This window comes from Syngnathus leptorhynchus, chromosome 4 (genome assembly GCF_054491065.1).
Source record: "Syngnathus leptorhynchus isolate UIUO chromosome 4, UIUO_Slep, whole genome shotgun sequence".
In the NCBI taxonomy this organism is placed as follows: Eukaryota; Metazoa; Chordata; class Actinopteri; order Syngnathiformes; family Syngnathidae; genus Syngnathus; species Syngnathus leptorhynchus.
In genome coordinates this window covers 10,565,878-10,587,560 of record NC_141198.1, presented here as the reverse complement: position 1 = coordinate 10,587,560, position 21,683 = coordinate 10,565,878, and the positions used below count along the sequence as shown (strand labels likewise).

The 21,683-nt window shown below is 41.6% G+C and overlaps 2 protein-coding genes across 3 annotated transcripts in view; one reads left to right on the top strand and one right to left on the bottom strand.

Moving 5' to 3' along the window:
- The first annotated feature begins 1,939 nt into the window (after window positions 1–1,939).
- cmklr1 (chemokine-like receptor 1) lies at window positions 1,940–4,715 on the top strand. 2 transcript variants are annotated; one of them, XM_085910898.1, is made up of 2 exons: window positions 1,940–2,038; window positions 2,127–4,715. In XM_085910898.1, the coding sequence occupies exon 2, from the start codon at window positions 2,154–2,156 to the stop codon at window positions 3,186–3,188; it is 1,035 nt and encodes a 344-aa protein (XP_085767024.1). In that variant the 5' UTR covers window positions 1,940–2,038; window positions 2,127–2,153; the 3' UTR covers window positions 3,189–4,715. The 2 variants fall into 2 exon arrangements, with proteins under 2 accessions (XP_085767024.1, XP_085767023.1); XM_085910897.1 differs by having other exon boundaries at window positions 2,026–2,048.
- A 1,359-nt stretch (window positions 4,716–6,074) lies between these two features.
- Window positions 6,075–21,683, bottom strand: part of wscd2 (WSC domain sialate O sulfotransferase 2) — a 43,642-nt gene continuing 28,033 nt past the window's right edge. The window contains exons 3-9 of the mRNA XM_085910561.1: window positions 20,780–20,894; window positions 18,973–19,157; window positions 16,581–16,702; window positions 16,343–16,517; window positions 14,976–15,140; window positions 14,681–14,881; window positions 6,075–9,163 (exon numbers count right to left, since the gene is read on the bottom strand). Of these exons, the coding sequence (XP_085766687.1) occupies window positions 8,811–9,163; window positions 14,681–14,881; window positions 14,976–15,140; window positions 16,343–16,517; window positions 16,581–16,702; window positions 18,973–19,157; window positions 20,780–20,894 (1,316 nt within the window). The 3' untranslated portion in view covers window positions 6,075–8,810. The remainder of the gene's footprint in view (window positions 9,164–14,680; window positions 14,882–14,975; window positions 15,141–16,342; window positions 16,518–16,580; window positions 16,703–18,972; window positions 19,158–20,779; window positions 20,895–21,683) is intronic.

Here is a 21,683-nt window from a genome sequence, read left to right as displayed (position 1 = left end):
AGGGGGAAAAAAATTGCAAAATTGCGAGTTGAAGAGAAAGCTTTAAGAACCATTGAGGCAATTTCCCTTAAAATAACAACCTCTGAATCATTGGGACGAGAGGTTATAATAATGAGAAGAGTTTCTCAGTTATTACCATGGAAACCATACACGCCATCTTTAGTGGCCTGTGCTTTTAGTGAACTGGACCACCAGATCGGCATGGATTTATTGAGGGGGAAAATAGTGTGCTATATTCATTATGTTGTGCCATGTGTATTGTTCATTTGCTTCATGTTGGTTCCATGTTGCCTCCAGGAACAAAGACATAAGACACATTAAAAGCAGCTTGCCTATTAACAACAAGGCCTCCCAATATTCACAATGATACAATTCTTATGATATCCTCAGTTGAAAAAGTTAAACCCAGCGTGGTCACTGAAAAAATCTCCAAACTGCAAAATGTAACCAGACAAATAAAGGTGTATGCATCAAAGTGATTTTACAACACCGAACTTAATATCACAACATTTTTCAGGCAATCAATATAGTAAAAAAAAAATAAAAAAAAATGGTTGTAACTTACACAGAATTGTCGACAGTTTTTATTTGCCATCCAGGTTGAAGGGTTCTTCTCCAGACTGCATATTTCTGCTCCTTCAGCGTCGGCGACATCTTAACTTGTCTGTAGTGAGTCGACATGATAGTAAGCTATCAACAGCTATTAACAAACTTAAAATTGACGAGGAATAGCGTTTTGACTTTACCTTTATGAATTTGTATTGGAAATGTTGCACTCCACCTTGTCCTATCTATTGCACTGAAGAACTACTGTGCATCAAACTTTTAACAACAGCCAATGAGTAAAAATCTGTGCGCAGCGGACTGAAAAGGCATCGTTAATCAGACAGCACGCACCATTAAGTATTTATTATTTACTTTGCTCATCTAAAGATAGATATATGAACAGTATATTATAAGTGAACTTTTCTTTGGTTTGGTGAGTGTAGTCTCTTTGTTTCTCTCTATTCATTTGTGTGTTTTATCTTATGCGCACAGAGCCAAGTGGGCCTGTGGTCTAAAAACACGTTTCTCAAAGTGGACGCTGAATTTTGGCACAAAATGTTTGGCCAAATTTAAAAGCGGTCTCAGTTTACTTGGCATCGCCTTCAGATACTTCATGTGTGCCGAACATTGATGGATGTATCACAAACATGCATTAGCAGCACAGATTTTTTTTCCTCGTTCTTATTTTAGCTCACTCTTAGCGACTTAAAAAGATTTATACATTGAATATAACATTTGGCAGGAAGGAAACAGAAGTGGCAGGGAGCACTGAATGGTTTGCGGGGAGCTTGCATGTCAGTGCCCCATGACGCCGACTCGCTGGCTGGCAACCAATCCAGGATGTCAAGTCAGCTGGGGGATAGGCTTCAGCACACCCGCCACGAGGATAAGAATAGAAATTGGATGGATGGATGAAACGCAAGACGACAACAGCTTTGTCCACGTGTGTAAATGTGTTTAAAAGCTAAGTTTTAATTTTTTTTTTTTTTACCATGATGGTTTTCTGAGCACTGTGCTCCCAAGTGCATGCAGTCTTCTTCTGTCAGCTTTGAACAAACACATGTGGCTGACAAGAGGCCTCTGGCACACAACACAGAAGCATCCAATTCCCTAAACATCAGAGCCATCTCCCAAAACTCTGACAACAGCATGGCTGAATATTTGATACATTTCATGTTGGCAAGAGAGAAAAAGAACACGATTACCGAACACATTTTGGTTGACGGTAGAGCTTCTCGTTTCTGTAATATGTGTAATTGACTTTTGAACTGCTTGCTGTGTATATAAATATCTGGGCTTCTCCTTTGAAAGACTTCTGCATTCTGTGCATCTTTTGAAATCTTTCCCTCAAATAGCAGTACTGAAAGTGTTGAAGCACCAATGACGGTGGTGTTGAGAAACCATCCGGTCAGCTGATTGCTAATCTCTCTATAACACGAAGGAACCGACACATCTCTGCTGACACTCGTCTCTGGGCAGCGTCGAGTCAACGGTGACGACAGGTTTGTAGCGAGACGCTAACGTACCCTGCTGTCGGATTAGATTTCCTCATGAGCGTTTTTTTTCCTCTTTTCCCGCAGTAATCTCGTTTCTTCTGTCGAGAGAAAATGGATGAGTTTATTTATGAATACAATGGCAACTACACTTATGAAGAGGGTGTCATGCCACACGAGGAGTCGGTGTTTCAGCATAAATCCACTTGTACGAGGGATGCCCTTTGCGTTTCCCTGCTGGTGATCACCGCAGCCATTTTTGTGCTGGGTTTCTGCGGCAATGCCTTGGTCATCTGGATCTCTGGCTTCAAGATGAAGAAGACGGTCAACACCACATGGTACCTGAGCCTGGCCATCTCGGACTTTGTCTTCTGCGTCTTTCTTCCCTTCATCATCACCAACATGGCCATGGAGAAGTGGCTCTTCGGACTCTTCTTGTGCAAGTTTACCTCGGCCGTGTTGTTCCTCAACATGTTCAGCAGCATCTTCCTCTTGGTCATCATTAGCGTTGACCGCTGCGTGTCCGTCGTCTTTCCCGTCTGGGCCCAGAACCACCGCACGGTCCGAAAGGCATCGGTTATTGTTATCCTGGCCTGGGTTCTCGCCATCGGGCTCAGCCTCCCTTCCGTGATCTTCCGTGACGTCCAGCATCACTTGGGAAGGAGCATTTGCTACAACAACTACACGTCTCACCAACATAGTCACGAAATCATCGCAATCAGCCGCTTTGTGGCTGGCTTTGCAGTGCCTTTCATCATCATCAGCATTTGCTACTCGATCATCATCCTCAAACTTCGTTCCAACAGGATGACCAAATCGTCCAAACCCTTCAAAGTCATGACGGCACTCATCGCTAGCTTCTTCATCTGTTGGCTGCCCTACCACGTTTTCATCCTGCTTGAGCTAAACCACCAAAACTACAACCATTATCTCCTAACTGTCGGACAGCAGATCGGAACGAGCCTGGCGGCGGCAAACAGTTTCCTCAACCCGGTGCTCTACGTCTTCATGGGTAATGACTTCCAGCAAAGGTTCAAGAGTTCCTTGCTGTCAAAGATGGAGAATGCCATGGGAGACGATGGTCGCACCACCAGCCGCTATCTGTCCCGCTCCAGCTCCGTAGACGGCAAGGTGTCCACACACATTTAAAATCTTCCAACGTGTTTACAGTCTTTTGCACGACAACAACTCTATAGGGAAAGAGCTGTGAGCAGTTTGAGCATCCATTGTGAGCTTGTGTGCACTACAACAGGCAATCAGCAATCCCGACGTTAACTTCACGCTGCATTTCATTGCGGGATGACCTCAGCACAGGCCCCCACTCTTCAAGCGTGTGACAAATAAATAATGGAAATGCAAATGACTTGGATTTTTCCACATCCAAACAATTCACACTGCCGGTGATGGCATTCATGAGCATCTGAGCACATACTCTGCAGAGTTGCGCAAGCCTATGAAAAATTAATCATTACTGAAAAAGTGGAAGAAAGAGAATATGTCACGTTCATGTTCCGTTTGAATCAGTGTCAAAAACAACAGCGAGGGGGGGGGGGATGTGTTGACGTGCGTGTTAATCACTAAAGAGAAGAAAAAAAGGTCAAGTGCAAAAGTGCAGCACTGAGAAGAACATGATGTAAATACATGGACTAGAAATTAATGTAATATAGTTTATGATTGAAAAGATGTATCCAATGTCCTTTCTTGTGAAACAGAACAAAATGGTGGTCATTAAGAAAGAAAAAATGCAGAGGGCTTTCCGGATGGTGGACTGTTTGTGCAAATTTATTATTCGTCCGAATATTTGTTCATTTTTTTTCATCAAGTTTTGAACCAGAGGGTGCAACTTTACCACCAAAGCAAAAAATTAAACATACAAGCAGTGTGCAATTTCAGGATAACAAAATTGTTTTGTCATTTCCGTGCTGAGGAAAAAAAACTCGACTGATCCTTCACTGCCCCAAAATAGATCTGTAATTGTGTTTGTGTGACAGTGTCTATTTGCTGTAGTTGATACATGTAACGAATAAATGAGTGGATGTTATTTTTATTTTTTTTTGAAACCCGATGCAGTTAGTTCTCACATGAAGGCTTTTCCTAATGACACTGGGAAATGAACATCTTCATTCACTCCACTGCCCTGCACGCTATAATTGCTTTTGGACAGGAGATTATTAGATGATGAATAGATATCTCTGAACAATAACGTTCATCAATCAAGTTACAGTTCAAATATAACACGTCCAGCTGTTCTCGCCAGTCAGCAAGCAGCCTGTTGAACGGCCCGCCGCTTTTTGTCATTTTAACGAATGAGACTTTAACAATGTTCTGCTTACATGTGTGAATGAGTGTTTTTTTTATATTCAGTTTTTATTGATGAAAATAAAGATTGCAATAGTGCAATTAATTACCTCTTGGGTGCTCTTATCTGCAAAATATGATTCCATCAACACAATGACCAATATAGATTCAATCATTAATCTTATCATTAGTTATTCACTGAGTTGAATTAAAAAGTAGTGATGACATTGAGGAAATGTATAATTTATGATTTCAGCTCAAGTACACTGTCACCTCAGCTCATACTGTTGTTGAATTAAAAACTACTGTGATTGAAATCATGATTAATGATGGTGGATTATTTTTTTATACGGTGCTGCATGATAATAAGAATAAATTCTCTGTGCACTACAATAAGATGAATGTGTCTGATTTGCACTGTTGACCTTGGAAATGAGTTTCGCAGTCACTTATTTCCTACAGCAGAAACCATTCTATCACAAGAGCTAAAAAACCTGCTCCTTTTGATGTCCTAATAGAGAAAAGCTACCCTGTGTGGTTACATCACTGAACCACTATAGAGGCGACAATAATCTTTTTCAATATCCTGACAAGCAGAGCATGGGTAGTGTGAAGTGAATCCGTAACAAACCCACAGAAACTGATACCCTGATCATTTCATTTCCAGTCCAAAAGCTTTTTTTTTTCCTTTTCCAACCGCTTCTATCTTGTCTTTTTTTATGTGCGAATGGATGAGCCAAGAACTGTTCTCAATTGCACGTTAGAAATTCTAAAGTCGGCCATGGTGGTCTGCTTTTCATGAACAAGCTCATTTTATGTTGGGTTTTTTTTCAGGAAATGATATCATTTCCAATTTGATCAATTTGGTTTGGAGAACTCAATATAAGTCCAACACCTCAAACGGCCCATCTTAATGAGGAATATGGCCCGCCCCTTTCCCTCCTTTCAAATCTTGGTGGGATTCACGAGAGGAACCAGAGACTATTTGTTCATTCAACATTATTGTTAATACATCGGCAATATTGTCCAAATAACAGGGAAAAATGTATGTGGGCATCTCTACTTAGGCCCACCTTAACCTTTAAAAACAAAATGATAAGGAATTTAGCATGGCTGACTTGAAACAGTAAAAAATGAGCTGCCTACATGCAGCTGAGGTGCAGTTTTTGTCATGTCTGTCTGTTTTCTTCCATCAATCACCAAAATATGCACTGTGCTCCATACACGTCATCCACTACGACAGGGGTCTTCAATCCTGTTCCTCGGGTCTGCATGTTTTAAATGCCTCCCTACTCCAACCGACCTGATTGAAATGATGAGGGCTTCTGCAGATCTTGCTGATTATCTGCTCATTTGAATGACGTGGATTGCAGCAGGGCAACATAAAACATGCAGGAAGGACAGGAGACCCCGAGAACCAGGATTGAACATCCCCGCACTTCGGTATCCAACAGCAGACCAAGTGTCCTTGTGTTCAAGCGCCCTTCCGACCTCAACCATATGTCGATTTTATGTCTTTCCCACTTCCTATTCCTTGGTTTGACTTTGTGGGTCAAGGTCATCTGAACATAATACCCCCCCACACCCGCCCACCACCACAATTCTCTCACCTATTTCTATCATTTTAACCTTGCTGCTTCAGGCGCAGAATGTGTTTAGTATGTGAGCAGCTGGTAAATGTCACAGTTTCCAAAATCAACTCTGAACATTTCCAGATAAATGCTGACTTTACAGTTTGGTAGGTCATACTTTATAGCGCTGACATCTGATAACGACCCAAGGGGCATCCATATGTATGCTGCAGAAGAACCTGTCTGTCACCTCCAAAAGTAAAGCCATTTATATCGATAGTAGAAAATGAGTGTGATGGAACCGCACAATGGTGGGCGTTTGAGATCGTTAGAATGGATTTTTACTCAGTACAATTGCTGTTGTGTATATTTTCATCACAGTGAATGAATCGCAATCTATTTATAACATCAAGTCTATAGTGTGTGTGTGTGTGTGTGTGTGTGTGTGTGTGTGTGTGTGTGTGTGTGTGTGTGTGTGTGTGTGTGTGTAAAGTGCTGTTAAGTGTTCATATTGTAGTCATATCCGTGTTTCCCTGTTGACGTAAAGCAGAACTGAATACAATCCAGTTCTTACTTGACCCATTTGTACACAAACTGTAGACCTTTTCTGTCTACGACATCTAAAGCTGAGTGAGTCTCATTTAAATGCAAATGACTCACATTTGAATTACCTGCAACTCAGACATGCCCTCCATGCAATGAACATACAAGGAGGTGAGAGAAAATTTTGCTTTGACAAGCTGAGAGGGATTTTAATAAACACTGGTGGATGAAAATGTGTTTCGTGTTACTTCTGTCAGACCTCTAAAAGTATTCAATAAAAAAAAAAGATACTTTCAACCCAACGTAGTAGCCTACATCTGTTTAAAATATGTCTTCAAAATTTAATCCAATGCCATTTAACAAAAAATGAAAGCACACAAGTAAAAAAAAAAAGAAAATTGCAACATTGGGTCTGACTTTGACAGCAAAATAGTAATTCATCATCATGTGTCTGACAACAACTCATTTTCTATCGCTTAGCCCGTTCAAGGTTACGGGTGAGCTATTTGTCTATCCATATGACCTTGTGGGAGAGAAGCAGGCTACCACCTGGACTAGTTTCATTGACAAGCACAGAAGCAAACAAGCAAACAATTCATGCTCCACTTTTGACAGTTAGGTGAATGCGCTAACCGCGCGCTGCCCCTTTAAAGCATCGTATGGGCATCGTGCCCTCCGTTACAATTGAAATTTTAGCAACCTATTTTACTTGCCACTGAAAATGTATTTCTTTTGCCTTTCAGACAACTGAAATGAGCTTAGGTTTAAAAAAAAAAATCCTCAAAAAGTTCATTGTTATAAACCCCCACAGAAATTGGCTGGCAATTGCTGCCTGATTTCCACAATCCATCTGAGCATTAAACTGTTAGTTTGTTATCATTGACTGCAGGTAAAAACAAAAGGAGCGTTTGATGTATGAATAACAGTCGAATGAAATATTCAAGGGCGTCGTGATGTGTCTAAAATCAAGACGAGACAATGAAAGAAAACAGCAGGAAGCCTACTTTTAATCACGTTGTGGTAAACAGGCCGTCAACTCGGTGATAGCGAAGCTTCTTTTTCAGGTTCAAACGACGACACGTAAAAGAAAAGCATTGCAATGAGCTCATCATATCGGTGACGTATGACAAACAGCATGTATTATCCAATTTACGTATTTATTGGGCTTCATCACAGTACATTCGTTCCATGGCGATACATTCAAATACAACACCGTGGTTCAAGTGCCTGCTTGTCAATGACGGCAAGAGCCAATCATGTTTAAAGCGTGTTAAAAATAGACACAATTTCTATAATTTGTTTGCTGTCGTACAAATATTTGGATGTGTCAGCACACATTACAAAAATATAGGTATACAGTATAACAGCATCCTGAAAATGGAAGTCAGTTATTGTTGTCTGCCTCCTAGCATTTTATTTATTTTGCTTCATATTCGTTTAATGTACATGCTTGCTTTGTTCCAAGCATGTGGCATAGCACTTATGAGACATACTAATATCAAGAGTGGAGTTTTTGCAGTCTGTGGAGATTTCTTTTGAATTTTCGAGTTGAACTTTTTAATTGCCCTCATCACAAAAAGGCAATTTGAAGAAAAAAAAATAAAAGTTGAATATACTGCCATCAACTGTCATAAAACAAGCCCAAAAGAACTGAACGAATCTGACCTACAGCATACATACAGATGTGAATCTTCAGATATCTTTGGGGCCAGTGTTGCACTATCAAGTGCTTTTTGGGTTTCGGCTTTGAATCCAGTGTCAAGAGAACGTATTCACAAGCAGACGTGTGTGCACTGCACACCAGAGATAAATAAATGCTGTCGGGATGAATCCTCATCTCTCTTCGACTCAGTGCCTTCTTTAATACGTGGAACTGAGAACTTTATCATCAACAACAGAATTCCTCTTGCAAAAAAGGTAAGTTCACAAGCTTAGAAAAAAAAAATGAAATCACACAGTATCATTGTCAGGTAGGTATAGCCTGCATATTGCATTTATCCCTCAGAAAAGGAGTCCCCCGCCCCCCCCCCATAACTTCATCAAAAATTATTTGTAACTAAAGGAGCAGCAGGAAATCTTTAATCTTGTTTTTACAAAATAAGCTTAACATACCAAAGAGTATTAAATTGTTTTGGATGAAACACGACGTGTGCGCGCTCATATCGCTCGATCGTAGCCTCTTTGTCTTAAGGCGAGTGCACATGCCAACGCAGCACGTGCACAGAAGAGGACAACGAGTGCTTTTCACAACTCAATTCCTTTCAGTTTGTATTATCTGGTTACACACACAGGATCAGATGGGGAAAATGTATCTGTCTGTGTGAAAGCAAAAGACTTTTCAAAAAAAGAGTATTGAGTATTATCTTGGCATGTATTCATCTGGAACACCAGACATGTTCCTTTTCTTTAAGGCAGCGTCGACTTTTCTGATCAGTTCACTAATGTTTGCCCGCATTTCAGGAGTGTAGGGGTCATACTTGAGTTTGCGAAGCCCCGATCGTTTGAAGTTGCCATCCTTCTGGCCTTCCATGCAGAGCAGACGCTCCTCGGAAACCTTCAGGCCCAAAAACTCAACCATTCCCTTGAGATGGGAGAACAAGTCTCTCTTCAGAGCCTCATAGTGGACCACGTGGACGTTCTTCCCATATTGGAGCCAGTCCATGACGTGGGACCTCCACCAAGGAGCGTGGCTCTTCACAAACTCGGGCCACTCTGCAGAGAGAGAAATTGGAGACATGAAAAGCCCGGGCCGCCAACAAGGACCAAGAGCCAAACTTATAAAAGATCATTTTCATATGCCAAGTGTTTAGTTCTCCAAATACCGTCTTTGTTTGTTATTCATTATTTTTAGGTGAGAATTATTTAATATGAAACAGGAAAGCAGCATACTTTAGGGAAATCACAACTCAGGCTAAAATTCTGTATGAAAATTGAATGCAAATAAAATGCTGTATTCTTAATTAGTTCTCTCATTAAGGGAGGGGAAAAACTCATTTCGAGCAAAAATTGCTCTGGACCACTTTTAAGACTCTTGTGTGATCCATTAAATTCAAGGAAGAGTCTAAATCCAATAACATTTTCATTTTAACTTTAGAGAAGGATTTTCAAAAAAGCATATCAATCAATAAACCTGACCTCTAGAATTGTATTGTGCAACCAGCAAATTGTCAAAGAAGTCACGCTCAAGAGTCATGGTGGCTAGACGCCGATGTTGCAAAACAGTCAAGTGTAGTAACTTCAGATATGTTTGTTCTGTCGCTTGGCATTGACAAATCCTTTTCAAGGCGATCGTTCCCAAAGTGTTGTGGGCTGTGGCTGTGGGCCACTGGTGCTGCCTGAGAGACATCAAGCTGTCTGGTCGTGTCACATTATTTGGATGTGCAATATTACACACAAAGATAGTCTTTACTTCTTGTTTCAAAATATTTCAAAGGTACAGTAGAGGTAACGTCAACATATAAAAGCCGTATTGTCTAAGCGGGAGACATTTAGTGATTGGACATACATTTGGGACAGAATTCAGCTGGATGTCTTTTTCCAAACAAATATTTCCTCAAGAAATACAAGACATCTCACTCGAGAAAGTTAACTTTATAGAGTGTGCTTGTAAAAGCTCGGAATGTTTTCCTTGAGGGTGTCATGGGTAGTTATATGGGTAGTTATAGACCTCCCCCCAAAAAATCTTCATCCAACATCCAATCTATGTCCATTAAGGGGACAGGGGGAAATTTTAATCAGATTTTAATATTTATCAATTGATAGTAAAGTGTGTGTGTTGGGTCAGTAGTGCAGGCAATTTTAAATATCAAATTGGGAACTGGAATGAATTAATAGCATTATTCCACCCAGAAGGCAAAAAAAAAAAAAAATCAACAACAATAATGTCATCTGTAAAGCTCAATCTGTTTTCTCTGAATGAAAATCTATTTTATTGTCCTTTGTCCGTAAAAGGTTTCAGAAACATGGGTTGGTGTCATTTTTGGTGCATCTTAGATATTTGGCAAAGCTTGGGAGTCTTGTGTTGTTTTCTCATAAATAACAGGGCTGCCACTGTTAATATTACAGTGGACCTTATCGTAGCATCTATCTACCCATACGACAAAAAGGTAGCATCATACTAAATGAAAGACATTTTGTTTTGTTCACTTGTGATGGATTGTCTGTGGTGCTTCTTTTCCGAGCTGACGTTGGACCGCCGATGCCATGTGAATGTGCAAAGCATAAAAAGCCGAAAGAAGACGTCGATGCTTTATGAAGTCACAGTTCTTTCAAATAAATTCCACTTTACCCAAGCGGACATGAAGGGTCCCAACGGAAGGCATCCGTGTCAGGAGCATCAGATGCAGAGGTGAGTGCGTCAAATGATACAGTACATGCGGCTCCCCGAACGCGCTGTCATACTAACTCTCAAGCTCGCAGCTTCCCCCTCGTATGTGAAGTGGCAGCTGTCAAAAGGTCTTTTGCTTACTGATGCCATCGCATCATTTCCCCCACCAACACAAAAGGGGAACGTTCATTGGAAATGGCAGACCAAATGTGCTGATGTTTTCACAAAGAGATATAACTGCTGGGTCGGCAACTCACCAGCCTCTGGAAAATCGATTTTTCCACAGAGAAGATACGTGGAACAGACAAAACTAGTTGCCATAGTTACAAAGACATACCGTACCTAAATTGATATACTGGGGGAAAGGGAATATGCATGAAATTTAAAAAAGGCCTACAAGGGGCACATAATCTGGCCGCGTGGGAGAGCCAAGTCCTGAAATTTCCTTTTTTTTGCATTATACGAAGAAAAATTCAATTCTTATCCAAGCCCATTTAGTCTTCAAGTTAACACAATTGGAAAGAGATTCAATTAAAAAGTTTCGCGGCTAACTAATGAATGCAAAACAAAATACTCATTAACTTGACATGGAGGGAGATATTCCAATTTCAACCCAATTAGGAAGATCACAGAACAAGTCAACACATTTTCTGATTATTTTATGAATGTCTTACAGAGAGAAAGCTACAATTGGAGAGATGTGTGCAGACGTTACTCCTTAATTGCACGGTAACATTTAATCAATTGATTACCTTCAACTGTAATTTGTGTTTTTTGGCACGACCATTCCATTATGAGAGTCAACAGTATGACCCCCCAAAAAAACACCACATAATTAAGAGTGGGTGCTTCATGCCAGCGATTCCCACCCACTATGCTGGCTCAACAACGATGCTTTGATACGAATAAAAAAAAAGTATCCTCGTGCAAAGAAATGAACATGAAATGTGTCACGTTTCACTGCACTTTAGTCAAGATATCCGAGACAGGCGACCCTTTATTTCGAAGTCAGCATCAGAAGAAAGCAGCACTAATAAATAATACCCAATGTGTGGCATATTTTACATGACTTGTCCTTGCCACTTTAGTGGCAGCATTGTTTCAAATGCTATTTCTAAGGAAAGTGTAATTCCTAGTCTGTCAGTACACTTTGACATGAAGCAAAACAACAACAACAACATAACACCTCCCAGCAGCTTACAAATATGTCTAATTATCATGAATGTGTGCCCAAGTATAGACAGATACACACGCAGTCTCTAATTAAGTTTGGCACGGGTGCCTGAGGAACGAGCTGGTTGTGCACGATGACATGACTCATCATGCCATCAAACAGCGTGACTAAGACCTTGTTTCATTTCTCATTTCTCTAAACAGACGCCATCACCGCAGCCTAATAATTTGCCTTGATATTTGAAAACATTGCCACATTGGGGTAAGAAAGGTCATAACCATGTCAACCCTCAGCTCTGTGGTCATTCCCTCCAATTCCTGTTTGTTCCACATCATTAAACATTTCCTCAAAAAAAGAAAAACTGGAACATTATAATAGAATAGAATTGAAGTACCTCAACAAAATGTTAACCTATTGGGAGCAGAGGATGTTTTGTCGGAGTGGTTGCATTGCGCAACATTTATTGCATCATCTTAATCGAAATACACGGAGACACACACGCACGCACGCATAAGAAGCACTTCAGTTCAGTTTCTCGCTCTAGCCAATTGCTCACATTGTTTAATTCTACCTTACTCTGCTTTTCTCACCAGCAGCATGTGAAAGTATTTGCACGGTGGCTGGAATTGAACAGCACAATGGCACTTCATAAAAAGCAATGAAAAACAGACAGAACAACCACAGTCTATAAAAAAGAGTGACCTCAATCCACTGAATATACTTCTAAAGGAGACCTCGCTTGCTATTGCTGCTTACTGGATGGAGCAATGATCTGTCACTTAAAAAGCGGGCCAAGTTTACGCAAGTCTTCTCATAAATTACTAGAATCTTAATTGTTTCAATTTTAGGAACATTGTGGAAATCATAGCCCCTGATGAGAGAGAATGTAACTGGAAAATGATTGGATGTGCACATTTTCATCGCTCGCATTACAGTAAGTACAGGCCATTTGGTTATGAAGCAAATAGTGCTCGCCTGACAAGAAGCCAGTGCCTTGCTGAAGGCAATTAGATGTGAAAAAACATCTTCCTTATTGTACACATTCAACTTCTTGTTTTTAAGTTAGTATATACATTTTCTAATAAAAAATGTTGTCGAAAAAAAATGCACAAAATCCTATCAGCAAAAATGGCACATCATGATTTTTGTGCAGGTACATGCGCCCTTTAATATATTTGAGAATTGTGCAAGCTGCACAGCACCATACTGCTCACTCAGGCGGACCGAAGGCTTTTTCTTTTACACTCCCCCAAAGCACCTGACAATGTGGTGTCTGAAAGTAGACTAACCTTTAAACCAGCTGCAAGCGGGTCTAAGTTGTAGCACACGTGGCATAAAATGATTTCGGTGCAACACAAATTCGGAACTCTGTGAACTTGTGTGAGGATGGATCATGTTTCATTCATGCATCAAACCCTCAGAATTATCGTGACAATCAATTAATTGATAATTATTATCATCTTTAATGTTATTTTAAAACCAGGCAGAACGCGTGCCTCTTTTGCGCTCAATTTAGAGAAAACGAGATGATCCACTTCCGTTGGCCGTGAAATAAGTCGGCTCTGTTTGCTCCCGCAACGGCGCAACCACCCGTTTCAAACTGCACATGTATGGAAAGGATGAAAAGAGAACACTCTTTGTACTAGCTTGGGCAAGAATAGAGCCCAACCTCATGAATTCTAACAGTTTTTAATAGGTGCAACTTTAATCAGTTTCACCATAATTTCCAAAAAGAAAATGTATTCTCTCTTTTCTGGTGAACTTTTGAAATGTCAAACATTTGAATTCCCCTAATTTGGGAGCATTTAAAATGTTACAATGATTGAAGTATTTGGCAATTAACAAATGCAACCCATTAAAATGTCAGTACAAGCATTTTATATGAAAGTAAATGTCTTTGTAGTGAGTTGAGTCTTAAATTCAAGTCCCCGTTTTACATTTGTCACGTTTGATTCAAATGTGACTCTGCTGGTTGAGTTGATATGTGGTGCATAGCAAACAAGCAGAGCGGGAAGAGGTAGTCTGTGTCCGTCTGTTTGCAAGTGAACTGCGCTGAGACTCGCTTCACTAGAGCTCAAAGCTCAATTGCAAATGACAGATCAAAAAAAGCATAGAGGAATCACAGATATTTGACAGTGAACACCAGTAAATGTGTTGGAAGCCTTCTTTCTGTCTCCATTTGTTTTTGTTTATGTCTGTGTGTGTTGTGTAAGCGGCGAGGATTTTACTTTCTTTTTTTTTTTTTTAAAGGCCTTTCCGTGACATTCTCGCTGGTAAACTCTGAAATAACTGACTTATGTAAAGTACTTTGGATTTGAAAATTTGCATTCTATCTCAAACAAGATGCATTCAAGTCATGCCCTTGTCGGAGGTGGGTAGTAACACACCGCATTAACTCTACGCTCAAGTAACTTTTTGCATAAATTGTTTTGGTCATAACAGTTTTAATGCAACAAACGTTTTACTTTTAATCAAGTAAGAGTACATTCACTCCTGTTATATTCAACAGTCCAGTATACGCCAATTTGTGTCCTTTTATTAACAACAGATTTTCTCTCATCAAGAGGAATTTTCCTTTTGTGCTTTCTTTCATGCAATTGTAAGTTGTTCTATTTGAGGTTGCCTGTTCCAGTCACTCACCTGAAAGTATTTCGACTTTCTTGAATATTTCAGCAAGGAGGCAGCTCATAACATGTGAAATACATTAGCTCCATCTTGTGAGACTCACCTTTCCCTTTCCAGTTGGCCTGGGAGGCGAATCCAATGTGCCCGCCGTATAAGCGGTTAAATTCCGCCATGAGAGCCTTGTAGGGGTTTCGGATGATGAGAATGCTGGAATCAAAGGCTTCAATGTCCTTTTTACCGCTCTCATGCGTCTTTATGCAGATGGTCCTTCCGCTCCGCCAGTGGTCTCGCTCACCTTTAAATCCTGTGAAAGGATGGGAGCACGTACCAAATGCAGTTCTCCCTTGAAGGCATTGAGGTGAGTGTAGATTGACTTATAAAAGCAAGAGTGCTTTTACCTTTATTGTAGAGTGAGGCATCAAAATAATAGCTGCCGCTATAGAAGCCAGTGGCGAGCTCGATGAGGTGGCGACACCAGGTATTACCCGATCCGGGGAAACTGGCAAGGGCGACCAGCTGACTAGCACGAGTGGAAAGGAAGTGTCTGTCCATGCAGCGGTTGTCTGGATGCAAGATAAGACAGGATATCATTATTTTCTTGTTTACTATTATTATAGGCATTGAATGATATAATGGCAGGCTCATATTATGTGACTGTGCCTCAACTACACTGACAAGCCGCAACATTAAGTATAGCCCAAAAATCCAATAGCCTATCTCAAAACAAGAGATTCATTAAAACAGCCGAAAGATATACAAGAATGTTTTAATAACATAAATCTGACTGTAATTTATTAGCAATCTGGACAATATAGTCTTGCTAGTTGAAAATAAATAAGGTAGAGAATGATGGCTGGATGCTTATTTTCCATTTTGCTCATCAGCTGAAGATTTTTGGAAATGACACAATGTTGGAATAATGCGGGAGACTCTTCAAGTGATTAGAGGAAGTGAGGTCTTCCCGAGAGAAGGTCAACGCACGCATGTTTTGCGTTGTTATAGTGGGCGACTTGAAAGCTTCTTCTTTCATCAACGTCAGTGGAAAATTTGAACATTTCAAAGACAAGATAGATACCGCAGTTCACAAAATATTCTCATCAAGTTCTTCTCACACTGCCGCTTGATTGTGTGCGCGTGTTCTTTTTTTCCAGGCCGTTTATTTTTGCCGAGCCAAGCCACTGCTGTCTTTTGCCCTGAGGAAACATCGCCCACAACGGCGCATACATGCTGACACTTGAGGCCAACTGCTATGTTGGAAGAACACAAAATGAATCGCCTGCGTATTTAGATATGAAAACATAACAAACGAAGAAGAATACAGACCTCCATCAGGGCAGAACATCCTAATTAGGATCTACAGGATCATCTACGCTCACTTCCTACATTTGTTGAAATCTTGTCATTAGGATTCATCGATTATTCCGTGAAAACGGAAAGATCATACCGTCATCCAAAACAATCCACTTTTTTGGGCCAAGTTTTGGGAAGTCTGAGAAGTAGGTTTTGCGCAACGTACAGCAACAGACATTTTTCTTTTTAAATAGCCACTCGCCAGTTTCTCGTACATGAAGGTGCATGCATTAAATAGAGTGGTGCACTCAGCATTTTGACTTGTTCCCCTTTAATGCACCACTGCGCCCTAGCTTGTCTGTTATTTAGTGAAAACACAAGAAGTGACTGTCACACTTTCTGCTTGTAGCACCTCACCTCACCTCACCGCACCACACCTCACCTCACCTCACGCCAACTTGACGACATACGTTACCTTGAACCTGCGTCTGGTACACGACAAAGTACTCGTCGTTCCCGCAACTCTCAAACTCCTCGCCGGGGCAACGGTGGAGACACATGCCCTCGTCCTCCGGCTCATGAAGGGAGAAGAGGGAGGTCGGGAAGCCGCAGTGGCATCGATCTCCGGCCAGGACGGCGAGTGATTTCTCCTGAAATACAACGGCCATTAAACACTGAGGGCAGCCTGTCATGCACATCGGCAACCACCTCACCTTCTCCGTGCACGTGTCGACACACTTGTCAACAGACATGTTTTGGATAGAAATTCGGAACGGGAGAGCCAGGGAGACATTGTCTGGCCTGTGGAAGCACCCCTTGAAAATGGCGCTGCCATCTGAAAAGTCAAAAAGAGCAGAACGTTGCTTACCGACAGGAAGAAAACAATATATCCTTGGCTTTTACGGTTCCCGAGCGCAGCCTCCACTCGTGACCTCCATCCGCTGACCCCCGATGAAGAACACCCACTGGGATCTCGCCTCCAGTCTATTGAGGCCCTGACCTGCTTTTTTCTATTACTACTCCCATTTTCACAGTGTGTTGATGACCTTTAACCCCTCAACCTCATTCTGGTCTAATGGTTGGGCCTGACAAGAGCAGACCAGAGATTTTTGTTTCACTGTGAATATAATCTCATTTGCTCCTTCACTTACTTTCAAATACTGCAAAATGTCCTGCGGTGCCTCTATAGCACAGGTGTCAAACTCAAGGCCCGGGGGGGGCAGATCCGGCCCAACACGTCAGTTTATGTGGCCCGTGAAAGCCAATCGTGGCCCTCGCTAAACTCTGTGCCACAATGTTTGTCACGTGTAATAGATAACACTGAGATTTTGCAAGATTCGTGACCATTTTTGCAGTCTTTTGAACAATAATTGAACAAAGCGCTGTACTTGACATCTGATTTCAAAGCTAGTAATCTATCATTTATTTATCATTTATAATATGTGATCGTATAATGAGACGATTAAACATTGATTTAGTTTTACTGTCATAACGGTCCTCTGAGAGAAGCCATATCTACAAAAGGGGGCCAAGACAAAAACACATTTGATACCACTGCTCTATAGTGCATAAGAAAAGGGGTGAAAAAGCGGAAGGGAGAAAATGAAAATGCTCATTTGCTGACATGCAGGCTGTTTACATACCAGTGAAAGAGACTTCAACGACAATATTCAAGCATGAAGGGCTGAGAGTGTTTCTTTCTAACACCGATGTGCCGGCACAAGTGAAGCATAAACTATATTGTCTTTGTATACATCATATAAAGCTTTAAAATAGCATATTTTTTTAGCTCTAGTCATGTGACTCAATCTAATGTTTTATTAATCTTTAACCTTTTTATCTCACCAAGGGTACATTTTTAATGTCATGTCCATGTTTCTGCGTTTTCCCCTTATATTATATTTTTCTCTATCACCAATCTTTGTCCTTCGATGCATTCCTACCGACATGGATTTTTCGTGCACTGTTGCCTTGAGCACATGTGCACCATGCAAAAACGTCACATAAACACAATCTCGAAGGATGAATAATAGGCCAATAATGCAAATATTGCGAAGGCCCTCCGACGCTGCCTCTAAAACAAAACGAAGGAAGTCGAAGAAAATTTATGCTGCACCTTCTCTACGAAAGGAAGACAATGTATCAACTTTTACCGAGCAAATACATAAAAAAAATCTTGTTAGCGCAACGGCTCTGCTAAGCAACCGCCCCAACACATTAGTATTTCCTCTTGACTTAATTTGTTTTTTTCCACTGCGGTTCACATGACCGAGAAGGGTCAGAGGTGACAACGTGTCGCGCTGACGAAGCAACAGGGAAAAGCAGAAATGAAAACAGTAAACAAACAGCTTTTCATGTGGAAGGAAAGTATGCAAAGACGAGGTCTGTATTACATGATGTCTTGTAATCTTAAACAAAATGGGAACTGTGTGAAGAAGCGCTCTCTGCTGCTGGAATTTGAAGGAATCTTCAACAAAGCGAGCACTCCAGACACAGCCCACACTCTGCAACAAGAAACAAGGTTCCATCCCTATTTCCGATAATCAGCCTTTACTGCCATCACCTCGCTTGTAAAACAGCAGGCAGCGAGTGTTTAGGATGCAGACCACGGCATGCTGGGGGAGGCAGGTTGCACATCTCTCCCAGGCAAGAAGTAAACACGACAGGGCGGCCAGCTCCCAAATGTGGCATTAGCATCCAATAAAACAAATATTTCCCCTTAAAAAAAGGCCATCGTGTTACATTTCGGGAGCCAAATTACATCTCGGTGGTCACTGTGAATTATTGTTAGGTCTTTCTTGGGGCACGCTCAATTTCGTTCAGTTGTTTTGGGTAAAATTGTGGGAATGATCGGATTTCTTATGGGCAGCTTTTTATTGCCTCCTTCTGGTGCTTGGGTAGGAGAGACAAGAGAGAGAGAGAGAGAGAGAGAGAGAGAGAGAAGAGAGAGAGAGAGAGAGAGAGAGAGACAGATCATAATAATGAAGAAAGTTGTTAAAATCATGGCTCTCATCTCCAAAATCCCATTCCTCCCTTGATAGTCGATAGCCCTGCGAGTATATAGACCGGCATGTGGTTCCAATGAAGCAAAGGGGATTTTCTCACGGCGCCGTGCCGACTCCTGGCTCAGCTCCAGCCTGTAGATGGATAGCCGGTTGGCTCCTCCGCACATGTTGCTCTTTTCTCCTTTACACTCCATGTTGCATTCAGTCTCCGAAGTATTGGCCGTCTGAATCTTGTGACCGCAGTAGCACTCGGCTCCAAACTCCAAACCGGCGTACATGTAACCCCTGCACGCAGAGAAGGAAGAAGGATTACCATCATTAGCGAAGTCGAAGAGGCGAGCGCTAATGACCTGAGCGTTCATTAAGCCTTAATCCTTCCCTGGTTAATGTCGATTCATATTGAGAGCAACTGTAGTCAATAAAAGCAAAGAAATGATGCACAGAGGATGTTGAAGTGCACATCAGAACAGGTCCAGACGTCACTCTCTCGATCTCTCTCGCTCGACGAACGCCTTTATACATGCTAAGAGGTTTAGAGGCACGGCCAATTATAAATGATTGCAGTACTTTTTAAAAGGCTTTCCTCCTGTGGCCCCCCCTCCACCCCCTCTCTGTTGAGTTGACACCCAAGAGGCCTTTCGGATGCAATTAGAAACCCTTCACACAGGATAGCCAACACACCCCGCAGCCGTGCCAATCAAACCCAAACCTCTGTTCGGCATTATATGCCGCTGCTTCTCATTTGTTTGTCTTCTTTTATTAAACCCTGCTCTGGAAATAGCAGGTGGGCTGGCCGGCTGCAGAAAGCCAGCGTGAGGAGAAAGCATCTGAAAACAAGCGGCTCGCTCCACCTATTTTGCACTCGGCGAATCAGTGATGGGTGTAATTCAGTGCATTCGATAGAGCCGTCCCCGCTATTCCTCGGGGAGGAAAAGAGGCGAGAGAAAGACGGCGGAGGAGAAAAGAAGACAGGAAGGGAGCAGGGAAAAGAGAGGAGAGGAGCAGAGCTCAGAGGCAAACAATGAGCACTGATTAAACTGATTGGAGTGACTGCAAGGAAAAGGCAGCGCGGCTCCAACAGTGGACGTTTGTGCAGATTGTGAAGGCAAAACGTCGCAGTAACTCCAGTACGGATACTTGGCTGGAATGAGTAACTCGAGTGCATTTTAGCAAAAATGAATTTGGCCAACAGAATGGGCAATGTCTACGAAAACTGGCTGCAGGTATTTTTCCAGTTGAGAGAGACGCGTTAAGCCCACCGACTAAATCATCACAAAGGTGATGGAGGGTGAGGTTCGGGCCCGGCTAGTCAATTTCATCTCCACCAAAAGTCAGAAAAACCTTTCTTCATGGAGCTTTGTGCACACACACTCTCAGGCCTCTCATAAACAAAAAGCCTTTCTGCCAACAGGCACACAAACACAAGTACGAGAGTGAAGCTTTGAAAGCAGGTGCTTAACAATATATATGCTCAAGGGTCATTTCATTAGGTACAGCTGCACTCCCTTTTCAGTCGGAGAAATGCGCAACCCTAATCTCAGAGGCCTCGTCAATCGATAGTACATATAAAGTAAGCTAATTATTAATAATCCACAGCAATAAATTTAGCTAACGGCTCTGGATCTGAAGCTCATTAGATTGCAGGAGGGCGTCTAACGTCTTACATTATTTGATAGCTTGCTGCATGAACCTCAGAAGTACAGTTTGGTCCTCAGACACCTGGGCATGCTGTTTACAAGCGTACACGTATCCAGCACCTCTAATGAGGGAGAGCCTTTTAATCAACCTGTGTGAATTTACATCACATCATCTGGACAAGCCATTTTAATTTGTATCTCAGTCTGACAAGAAAGCTAGGGAGAAGCAACAAAAGTGTCTTTTTTTTTTCTTGTTGTTGTATTTCATACCTTTCGGCACAGTTGTCCTGGCAACGGAATACAGTCATTTTTTTGTAATCAAAAAATGAAACTCCTTTTAGCGCCCGCTTTTGTGTTGAGTCAACGTAGCAGCCAAGATACTTTGCTGTAGATCATATAAAAGAAAACAAACAAGATAGAAGGTTAAATTAGTTAACAAAAGACACTTTGAATGAACGTATGGACTAATGCACTATGTACCTTGCACGTTATTTCTGGCAGAATAATTGACTCTAGCTTTGAAAAACAGACCATTTTCTTTGACTTCACGTGTGCAGTATTTAGTGAGCAGGAAAGGAGTTCAAACTGGGGCACAATCTTTATTTATTTATAAAGGCACACATCCCCTTCTAGTGGCCAGCAACTGTAGTGGCTCATCTCTGCATTTGTAGAAAGTGTGTGTGTGTGTCTTTGTGTGTCTGTGCGTGTGTGTTTAAGCAAGGAATGAGGGCGGTGGGGAATCGAGCTGCATTGAACTTCTGGCTTCTTCTCCAGCCACCAGACCAGCGAGCGGAGCTCAGCTGAATCTTCAGCAAACAATCCCTTTGCCATCTGTGATGTGCCATTACCGCTTTGAGCCGCTACTAATAGCTAAATGGCCCACCATTGTCTTGCTCCCTGCATTACTTTAATTGTTGTGGTTTTAAGCTCCGTATTTAAGCCGCATGCAATGCGACCAGCCTGTAATCTTCCTACTGAATACTGTTCAGATTAAAAAAAAATTAAATACGGCGGATTATAGGATAGAAAAATCTGTTGTTAACCAAATAGTCAAATTGCATCAGGATGCAACCTGATATTATACTTGGTGCCGTTTCTCCACTATGGCCTCGCTCTACCGACACCTTCCTTCAAATGTCAACGTCATTCAGCTATATTCAGTTCTTGCCTTCCG

What these genes read in the sequence shown, in the direction of transcription:
- cmklr1 (XM_085910898.1), top strand. Translation starts at nt 2,154, where the DNA reads ATGGATGAGTTTATTTATGAATACAATGGCAACTACACTTATGAAGAG.